This window comes from Hemicordylus capensis, chromosome 7, assembly GCF_027244095.1.
Source record: "Hemicordylus capensis ecotype Gifberg chromosome 7, rHemCap1.1.pri, whole genome shotgun sequence".
Classification (NCBI taxonomy): Eukaryota; Metazoa; Chordata; class Lepidosauria; order Squamata; family Cordylidae; genus Hemicordylus; species Hemicordylus capensis.
Window position 1 is genome coordinate 32,864,604 of NC_069663.1, and position 10,716 is coordinate 32,875,319.

The window sequence follows — 10,716 nt, forward strand, 5'->3', positions numbered from 1 at the left end:
ACTATGTTCATATCCTACTTACCATCTTCAGTGGGGGAGGCCGTATCCTCTACCTCCATAGCCAGGTGGATTAGGGCATGTATTGCGCTAGCATACGAGACTCTAAAGACGCCCCCTCCTGTTAACATTTGGGCACACTCCACCAGGTCTGCAGCTGCCTCGGCAGCTTTTGCCACTAATGCTTCAGTTCAGGAGATTTGCAAGGCAGCAGTATGGAAATGTCCACCCACATTCATCAAGCATTATAAATTAGACCTGTATGCCTCCGCCCAAGCGGCGTTTGGGAGGCGTGTACTTCAAAGGGTTCTTCCCCAGGAGTAGAGCAGCCGGTAGTTCCCTCCCTGAGGCAGAGACATACTGCTTGGGTATGTCCCAATGAGATGCCTTGATAGCAGCAACCGAGAACGGAGCATTGGTTACTCACCGCAACCGAGAACGGAGCATTGGTTACTCACCGTGAAGGCTTCTTCTGGTTGCTGCTGTCAAGGCATCTCAGCCCACCCTACTGTTTTTTCTCGCTGCTCTCCTCCGGGGGAACCTCTTCTCGAGTAAGGGAGATAGGATCCCCTAGTCTCCCCTTATGCTCTGTCTTTGAATGTTGTTTTCTCTGTTTGGTTTTTCCTCTGTTTCTTCTACCTGTTATTCATTCGACATTGTTTACTCAGCCTATAAGAACTGGGACAGGGTTATCCCCGTCAGGGCTATATAGGACTGTTTTCTCTAATAGAATTTGCATAGTCCTGCCCAGGAGCACATGATGAGGATAACCCAATGAGATGCCTTGACAGCAGCAACCAGAAGAAGCCTTCACGGTGAGTAACCAATGCTCTGTTTCTTTCATACATTTTGCAGGGAGGGTAGTTCGGGGATTTTCCTCAGCATTAAATGCGTCTATGCACTTTTTGTGTTGCTCTGACATGTCGTGGAACTTGACAATTTCATGTAGAAATGGTGCTTTAAAGCCACCAACTCAAGATGTGCCATCACAAAGGTGTTTGAATCTTTGACACAACTTGCTTATGCCAGTATCCTTATTATAATCCAGCTATTCATTGTCTGTCCACCATGTAACCAAAAAAGCTCATTTCTCTGCTGGCTTACATGCCACACTTTGAGAAGGTTGACATGTATTTGTAGAATGTCCAGTAACCTCCTTTGAATCACTTGTTCCCGCAGTTCAAACAGCTCCACCATCAACATCTTCACAACTCTTTTGAAATAACTGAGAATTTTCTTCTGTGGCATATTGATGTGTCCAGTGGCCTAGGATTTAAAAATCCTAACCAAATGACAAGACCAGCAAGGCTGAACAGAGGCTTTATTTCCAGAAAGAAAGGATGAGGGTTTTTTTTGCAGTCTGCCACCTCACCTTGATCTAGTGGCAAGCTCTCTTGCTTCCCTTGCTGTCACTTCTTTGCCTCCCCATTCCTCTTTGATGACTTTCTTTTCTTGCTGCTGCCATTGCCTCCTAACCTCTGCTCCTAGCTCTCTTGAGCTGTATTTGAAAATGAATGCAGGAGCAGTCACTCATTCTTTACACAAAACACCAGACCAGGTTTTGCATGGGTAATCCTGCCACCTATATTGTTTGAATGCACTACTCTTTACTCCAGAACATGCTCAGGGAAGGGTGGACATTATCTGGTATTCTGCAAGCAGAGAAAGGAGGCTGAGAAGCAAGTTGCCCAGCCATCCAAAATCATCCAGCACTCCCAAGATCTTGTTTCATAGCTAGGCAAGCCCATCTCTCTCTGGGGCAGGCAGAGTTCAAGTTGCCCTCCCCACTGCCAGTGTTCCCTCTAACAGCGATTCCCAGATTTTGTTGACTACAACTCTCAGCATTCCCAGCTGCAACGGCTTTTGGTTGGGGATTATAGGAGTTATAGTCAACATCATGTGGGAATCCCTGTTAGAGGGAACACTGCCCACTGCCACTCCGGGCACACAAATTCATTTGTGTCTTGCCTTGCGGAAGAGTCCCTGTGCTGACCTTTACACCATCCTCCACGGAGGTTATGGGCTGTTCCTGGGCTCTAGCCATGGGCTGCCTGGCCTGTAAGCCACCTCCTTCCACAACCCTCGGATTAGAACCTCACCAGAGGGTTAAGCAAGCAGCATGGCGTGGCTGAAAGTGCCTTCCCAGGCTTGGCGGGGAGATGTGCAAAGCAGAGTGCCAACTTGGCCGACCGGGCTGTGTTGCCCAGTGGAAAGGAAGGTGGTGGGGCTGCAGATCGAAAGGCCACTGCTCAGCTCCTGCTGCAGGTGCTCCAGGCTGGCTGAGTTTTCAGCAGGTCTGAAGAGAGCTCTCCATGAGCACTGCCTGCCTGCCACGTGTGCTGAAGAGGGAGGCACTAACGTAAGGACGTGGGAAGGGACCACTTAGCTCAGCCAGCTTTGCTCCAGCCCAAAGCCGAGAGAGGAGGCAAGCTTGGGCATGGTTTTTCACTCATCTTGGACACATACGTGAGTGGATTTCCACAGCCCCAACTCTCATAATCCACAGGCTTTTGCCATTGTGGCTGGGATGATGGGAATGGTAGTCCAATATCTGGGGACCCAAGTTTGAGAACCTCTGTGGTATGGGATGCCCATTTGCATTTGTGTCTAAGCACACATTTAATTCTGGGGTTGGGGGTGGTGGTATGCCTTCAGCCTGAGAATGCCAAGTTATCTCTTGCTGCTGGAACTTCTCAAGGTGGTCAGCAATGATGCCTTTTGCCCTTCTGGTAGGTGGAGGAAACGCAAGTGCTTACTTGATCGACAGCTCTTCTGCTTTCCTTCTCAGGTGATCCTGAATTGCTCGGCATTGCCTTGCCTCCTTCACCTACTCAGCAGCCCTAAGGAGTCGATCCGGAAAGAAGCTTGCTGGACAATCTCAAATGTCACAGCAGGGAACAGGGCTCAGATTCAGGTACAACTTCCCATATTGCACCTTTAGATGTGACTCACTTGGAGTTGAGACCTACACCAGCTGTCCTGTTATGACTGGGCTAGTGCAGTTGTCTCGTGTCTTGTCTGTCTTGATCATGTACTTGTCCTCTAAGGGTTGGTCTTTATGGTGCCTTGGTAGTTCTGATTTCAGTGCTACTCAGGTGTGTATTGAGGAAGACCGTAAAGCCATAAGAACTGGTGATTTCCCATGCAGTCTCCCATCATGTACTGGGGTGAGTGACAGTGCTGATTCCCAGTTTGGGGCAGTCCTTGGGCAAGACTCCCCCACTCAGGCTGTCCCACTCCTCCTCTTTGCTTCTCATCCTCATTCTTATCCCATTTGAGAATAGCAAGCTGCTCTCGCTCTCTTTCTCCCACTGCTGCTCACTCGCCCACCTGCTTGGAGAGCTTGAGCAGCTGCTAACTCCTGGGAGGAACTGCAGGGCCAGAAGGCTTTGGGAGTGAGCAAGTGCCTGAGGATCCCAGGCCCAGTCCTTGCTAAGGCACCTTGAGAACTGGCCCCAAGATGCTGTGAGAAAAGCTATTCAGCGAGAGGCAAATACATGAAAGACTACAGGAGAGAGAACGGAACTTGAGTCGTGTTTGAATGGAAATAAGGCGGTTTCTAAATGTCAGGGGTATAAAACTTTGAAATGTGAAGTTTCTGAGTATGGAAGGTTCTTCAAAAGAGTGAACTTCTTGGGCTGAGTTTGGGTCTCAAGCCTGCTTTTGGACTCCACAGGCTAGCAGAGAAGTGCTAAGATTTGTGAAGCACTTCTGTGCACTCGGATGACTGAAGCAGAAACTCCCTCTTGGTTGCATAGTCGCGATGGCCCAAGGTACCTGAGGCAACGTACAACTTACCACTGGGGTGAGCCTTGCCCCCTGCAGCAGTTAGAGGCCTCTTCCCCTTTCCCTGGACACCTTTCAGAGGCTTGAATGGGGAATTGGGCTGAGAGGGGAGGCTCACAGCAGCTACTCTCCTGGTGATTTGCAAGGCGAGCAGGGCCAGGACAAGAGCGTTGGCAAGAGCTTTTGGAGAGAAGAGGAAGGGCTGCTAGCAGCCTCCTTCCCAAGTCTTTGCAAGGGTTGGGTTGGAAGCTGTCAATCCCTCCCCTTGCAGGCAAAGTGAGTCCCCCTTTCCCCTATCTAGTGCTGGGATAGGGGCACGTCGGCTCCCCTTTCTGGCCTCTTGCCACCTTCTGTCTGCTCATACAACAGGGGTGGAGAAGCTGGAGCACTTCATCACTTTCTGCTCTTCCAACTCTCCCTTTCTGCAAGACATTAGGTGGAATGGTGTAGGAGGAAAGGCAACAGTGGCTACTGGTGCACTGCAAAGAAAAAAAAGTGTTTGGGGGCAGTGAGGTGGCAGCAGATCTGTTGAGGCAGCCAGTCTGCCACCTCCACCAGTGCCTCAATGAGGCAGCTGCCTCATCTTACCTCATTAGTGGGGCACCCTGGGCCAGGATAACGACGGATTCTAATGCATTTAGCATTTTTAACATAGATGTGTTAGAAACAGATGTCCTATCTTCAGCAGCCTTCAATTTTTCCTCCACAAGTCTGCTCTCCAAGTAACACTTTCATTCCTTAAGTGCCTGGGAGCCTTGCATCTGCCCACTTGAATCTTAAACCAAATGTTCCTTCTCAAAAGGAGGGTATGCAGAGTCCGTAGCAGACCTTGCCTGATCTTCTCAGCCATGGGACCCAGCAAATGTGTTAACACACAAGCTGAGAGACTGCAAGTAAGCTAGGAATGAAAGGCAGAAAAAGGCCAAAGCCAGGCTCCAAAGTGAATCTCGTTTGAGACCAAGAGGGCTTGTTTCTCAAACAGCTCTCCAGTCAAGATGCAAAAGGCTTCTGAAACTGAGGGGAGTTGGAGCATCCCTTGGTGGTGATGGGAACTGTCTGAAGAAAAGAAGCTGCCAGTTCTACTGGCCAGAAGCCCCTTGATGAGCCTAAGCACACCTGGAGTGCAACAGAAATGGGCCAGGACCTGATGTTTGAGGCAGCCGGCCTTTAGTAGGGGAGGGCAGTGGAATGGTTGAAGATGCCTCCAGATGGAAGAGTAGCTTGGAGGGGGCAGCGGTTCCATCTTTCCGTGGCAGGAGGCGCTCTCAGTGTTCTTTCTCTCCCCCACCCCTGCCCTTTTTCAGGCAGTCATAGATGCCAACATTTTCCCAGTGCTGATAGAGATCTTGCAGAAAGCTGAATTCCGCACAAGGAAGGAGGCTGCTTGGGCGATCACAAATGCAACGTCAGGAGGCACTCCAGAACAGATCAAGTAAGTTGCAACTCTTGTCACTTATTAGCCACACTGAATAGCTGAAAAGCAGGATGTGCCTGTTATAATATTTATAATATTGGCCTTGGCTCTCCTGCATTACCAACAGCTCCATGTGAACAAAGAGTTGAGAGCAGCCTAGGCTGTCTCTGCAGATGTAGTGTTTAGCCCTGTTTCATTCTATTTTACACATATATCCCGCTCTTCCTCCAAGGAGCCCAGAGTGCTGTACATGGTTATGTTTATCCTTACAACAAGCCTGTGAGGTAGGTTAGGCTGAGACGTAAGTGGCTGGCCCAGAATTGCCCAGTGAGCTTCATGGCTGACTGGGGATTTGAACTCTGGCCTTCCTGGTCCTCGTCCTACACTCTGACTGCTATGCCATGCTGGCCCTAACCTTGATTATGCTCTGTTTACATGAGCTTGTTGGGAATAAGAGCTTGATTGGTGTAGGGCCACCGCCTGTGGTCTCCAGATATCCCCATGGTCAGCCTAAATTGGTGGGCTGGGCCATCTTGAGAGGCTTATTGTGGGGAAGAAAAAAGATGGAGCTCTTGAGGATGCAGGGAGCATATGGGAGAATTGAAAGGCGAGTGCACAGCCTTCCTCGCAGCAGAGGGAAGAATGGCCATGAGCAGGTGAGGAGCTTTGCTTGGGCAGGAGGAGGCCTACTGCACCCCACCTGTCTCTGGGGTACCGGCTTCCCTTACACTTTGGCCTGCTCTTTGGTCGCTCGCATGGGTGCATCTGACTGGTGGCCACCTACAGAGCTGGGGCCCTGCTGGTCTGTGATTCTATGCTCTCTTCCCTCTCAAAAGGTACACACTTTAAAGTTTGTCAGCTGAAATGTATGAACTTCAAGTTGTAAGACACAAGAATGTGTCACGCTGTGTGGACTGCATTGCAACACTGTCGCAATGACCATTAGATTTAAGGGCTTTAAAAACTGTTTGAACACATGGCGGACATGTCTGGGTGTCTATTAGCCGCAGTAGTCAAAAGCGCAGAGCTGTGTGCAGCTTCCTGTGGGCTGGCAGAGGCTGGTAAATACTCTGTGTGTGGTGAGGGAGGGGCACGCAGGGATGATGTATTCTAAGAGGAAGTGCCTTCCAAGTTGGCCCTTGAAAAGAGAAGCACCGCTTGACAACCAGGTTGCGCGTTCTCTCTCTCGCTCTCTCTCACACACACACTCACACTCACCCCTCTGCACCCATTGACTTCAATCCTTAAAACTTTAGCTAAGCCCTCATGGGTGTTTAAGTCCATGCTGTCGCGTGCACCTCTTCTCTTTTAATGGAAATCCAGCTCCTTTGTATTGCAGTGGGGACACCTGCTTCTAAGTCGACACAAGTCCTGAATACTTTAGTATTTGCATAGTACTTTTTGAGTATGCCAAGTGCTTCATGTTCATTACCTTGATGTTATCCTTGCAACAACCCTGTAGATTAGATATAATTTTATTTATTACATTTCTGTATCGCCATACAACTATCCCATGGTGGTTTACAAAAAACAAAACACTAAAACCACAGTTTAAAATGTAGCATTAAAACCATTAAAAATTTAAATGTAAGTACAATAAAACTTACAGCTTGTTGACTGCTTGCTTAAATAAGAGAATGAGAACTCTTTTTTAAAAGCTGCCAGAGATGAGGAGGCCTCTCGTACCCCACCGGCAGTTCATTCCAAATTCTTGGGATGATAGATTATCCCCATATTGCAGATGGGGACCTGAGGCCGAGGAAGCAGCTTACCTAAGCTCATGGCAGAGGTTAACTTTGAACTGGGAAGGCCTGATTCCCAGCTCAGTCTCTTAGCCACTGTGCTACACCAGCTCTTGTCGCTTGCCCCTCTGTGCAAATTAAGCTCTGCAAACGCATCCCATTTTTTATTTGGATTCATATTTGGTGTTCTGAATGATTGTGTGTTTTTTCTTCTGCCAGATACTTAGTAAACCTGGGTTGTATCAAACCCCTCTGTGACCTTTTGACAGTCATGGACTCAAAGATTGTTCAAGTGGCCCTCAATGGCTTGGAGAACATCTTGCGGCTGGGTGAGCAGGAGGCAAAACAGAGTGGCACGGGCATCAATCCCTACTGCAGCCTCATTGAGGAAGCTTATGGTGAGCACTTTCAGTCATCCTTGGTCTGTTCGGCATTTCTAGGCTGCCTTTCAGTCAGTGGCCCCCATCACCTAAGAGAAATAGCAACTCGATAATTTTTGCACATTGAGAAAATCCAGCAGCAGGATTAAAAACAATGTAAGGGAAATCTTGGCACTGTCTTTCCCTGAGGAGACTTAACATGGGGTGTGTGTGACAGACACACCCTGGTTTGCAAACACTTTCAATAAATGTGTTTAAGAGTGGGAATAAATTCTCCCTTCTGCCTCACTGTCCATGACCTTTACTCGTCAAGCCCCGTCCTCCAGCCCCGTCCTCCAGCCCGGTCAACTGGCCAAAGGTCTTCTGCTCCCTCCAGTGACTCTACCCCCTCCCTTCTTGCCCTGATGCCTAGGAGGCCTTTGTGATGACGCCTCTTCCTTTTCCTCTCATTCCCTCTTCAAAATCCACCATTTCCATTAAGCCTTCAGCACAGTCCCTTAGTGCAGGGGTTCTCAAACTTGGATCCCTGGGTGATGTTTGACTTCATCTCCCATCATCTCCACCCATAAAGACCATTGGCCATTGTGGCTGGGGCTTATGGGAGTTGTAGTTCAACATCTGGGGACCCAAGTTTGAGAACCCCTGCCTTGGTCCCCATGCCCTCCTGTAACCAAACTGAAGTACTTGTAACTGTCAAATGGTACATTCTTCCCCCACTTCCATTTCCTTTCCTGTCTCCCTGGGTTGAATTCTAGGCTGTAAGCCCCTCAGGGCTGTCCCCTTAAATTTGAAGCACCATGCACACTGACGTACAGAGATCCTGATGCTATTCTATAAAACTTTTGATGCTATTCTATAAAACTTTATTCTTTTAACACTAAAAACAGTTTTATGAAAGGTTGTTGTAGCTCTTCTTAAAGTTCTGTAGATCTCACTGACTCTCTGATGGGTATCCATCTGTTTTTGTCACTCTATAGTTTATGTAGGAACTAGTGAGTATTGTCTCCTTTCTCTCCTAACAATGTGATTTGCTTCGTTTTTGTGATTGCATCTGAAAAATGAATTTGAGTATTTAAGACGTTAATCATTGTGTTTCTCCCCCAGGCTTGGATAAAATAGAGTTTCTGCAGAGCCATGAAAATCAAGAAATCTACCAGAAGGCCTTTGACCTGATTGAGCACTACTTTGGCATTGATGATGATGACTCCGCTTTGGCTCCCCAGGTAGATGAGACCCAGCAGCAGTTCATCTTCCAGCAGCCAGAAGCCCCCATGGAAGGCTTCCAGCTATAACGCGTGTGCTGAGTGTGTGTGTGTGGGGAGAAGAAACATCACAACTTCACTGGCAAGTGAACTGCAAAGAGCCTTCACAGACCTGGCCCTGTTCTCTCCTCTGCCAAGCAGGCGGCTGTGAAGAGCCCTCTCCACCTGTTCCCAAACGGCTTTCTCCTTCACAGCAGCAATGCTTTGCTCTCACAAAGAGGAGAGATTCTTACACACACAACACATTATTTTCTTTTGCTGCTGCACATGTTTGTCAAAAGCAGGTGCTGAGGTGGATGAAAGAGGTGTAAACCAGTTACACCTTCTAGTGTGTGTTTCTCCCTTTTTTGTGGTGGTTTTTCCTCCCAAGTGTGACTCCTCACTTGGGTACTTGACAGATGACTTTTTCAGTGGGAGAAAGCAAAATGACACACAATAACCAAGGAATCTGATCCTGGATGCTTGTGTTCAACTATTTAAAACCATTTTTTTTGCACATTTAATTTTTATTAAAGACTCTTAATCTGCCAAAAGCACCACTTCGGCCCACATTGGTTTATTTTTGGGGGGTAACCCTCTTGCCAAACAGCACCTTTCAAGGATACGGGCCAAGTTGCTGCTGCCCTCCTCTCCTCCCCCTCCCCACTATTAAAACATATTCTTGTACTTGGTGCAGGAGAGATTGGACAATGCCACCCCACAAAACATGGGGAAAGCTTTACCCCTCGGGGGGATTTTTCTTTTTTCTTGAACTGCTTATGGTATTCAGAGCTGCAAGTACCTCCACTCCCACCCCGAAATCTAAGGGGGAGGCACAAGACAAGAGGACTCAAAGCACAGTTGCTGAGGGTGGACCTTGACTTACATTTGCTACTGACTGAAGAACTGGTGGAAGAAGCCCCATCTTGCATCTTTACTTGAAGAAAAACAATTGGCAAAACTTACTGAAGCCTTTTGATTCATGTCTCTCTCTCTCTTTTTTTTTCCATGTTCTTGGACGGCTGGGGTGAGGACAGATCTGATAGCTTTTCTTGGGGAGGGTGATGTAGCTAAACTTGGCACATAATTGGCTCTCTATTCCAATAGTCAAGTGGCCTCTGTTTCTCAGAATTACCTCCTGCTCACAACTGTATTGTGTACATTTTTACTTCAAAATGAAGAAGTCAAAGCTCTGTATTTTTTATATTATATATACGCATAAATATTTGTCCAATTTGGTCTTCAGAGAGGGGGAAAGCTATACAATTCTTCTAAGGTATATGCATAGGATTCTGGGTGGCAGGGCTACCTGGAGACACTGCCCAAGCCCCTTAGGTTCTCTTGTACTCCCCACTGATTACATCAGCTGGCAGCTTTGGCTGAGCTTCCCTGATGGGGCTAAAACTGGCTAGTGGCCACAGCAGAGAATAGGGAAGCTAATGGATTTCTTTTGGGGAGGGAGGGAGGGCCCCTTCAGATGTCTTAACGAAAGCTTACATTATGCACACATTTCCACCCCCACCCCTTTGCTCTCCAAAGTTTGGATTCAGGGTTCCCAAGCCTTCAGGAACAGAGACATTCAAGCAGGTGAGAAATTGGATGTGAAGCCTTGGGCTGTATTTTGTAATAGAGATTTGCTCTTCATTGTTTAAGAAAAATGAAAACCAATGCCAAGGAAATGTAATAAACTACATCTGTGCATTCAGTGACTGCAATCCAGAGGTGCCTGAAGCAAAGTTATTTCCCCCGCTCAGTAGTGCTCCTGGTGTCTGGTCCTGCCTCCTTCATGTGCCAAGTCATGCCTGAGCTTTGGCTCACATGTCACCAATGAGGTACTCTGTTCCTATTTTACAGGAAAAGAGCTGAGGCAAGGGTGTGTCTTGACTTGTCCCAATGAGCCCAGGGGCGGCAAACAAGGCACAGCTGCCTCTGGTTCCTGGCAGCTCCAGTTGTACCTCTCTCCCATCCTGCCCTTCCCCCGTGAATGAGAGCTGTGCTGCCCACAGGTTGGCCATTCCTCATTCATCAAGCTGTGCATTCTAACCCAGAGGCAGGGTGGGATGGGAGAAGCACAGCTGAGCAGCTGGGAACCAGAGGGCCGTCCCCACCTCATTGGATGAGTTGCTGCTGACCTGAGCAGAGGCCACATGATTCCC

General features: G+C 48.2%; 1 protein-coding gene across 5 annotated transcripts in view; it reads left to right on the forward strand.

Moving 5' to 3' along the window:
- Positions 1 to 10,279, forward strand: part of KPNA6 (karyopherin subunit alpha 6) — a 53,096-nt gene extending 42,817 nt beyond the window's left edge. For all 5 annotated transcript variants that reach the window (XM_053267042.1, XM_053267044.1, XM_053267045.1 and 2 more), the window contains 4 exons: positions 2,786 to 2,911; positions 5,088 to 5,215; positions 7,159 to 7,337; positions 8,424 to 10,279. In XM_053267042.1, the coding sequence (XP_053123017.1) occupies positions 2,786 to 2,911; positions 5,088 to 5,215; positions 7,159 to 7,337; positions 8,424 to 8,611 (621 nt within the window). In that variant the 3' untranslated portion in view covers positions 8,612 to 10,279. The remainder of the gene's footprint in view (positions 1 to 2,785; positions 2,912 to 5,087; positions 5,216 to 7,158; positions 7,338 to 8,423) is intronic.
- Positions 10,280 to 10,716: the final 437 nt, after the last annotated feature.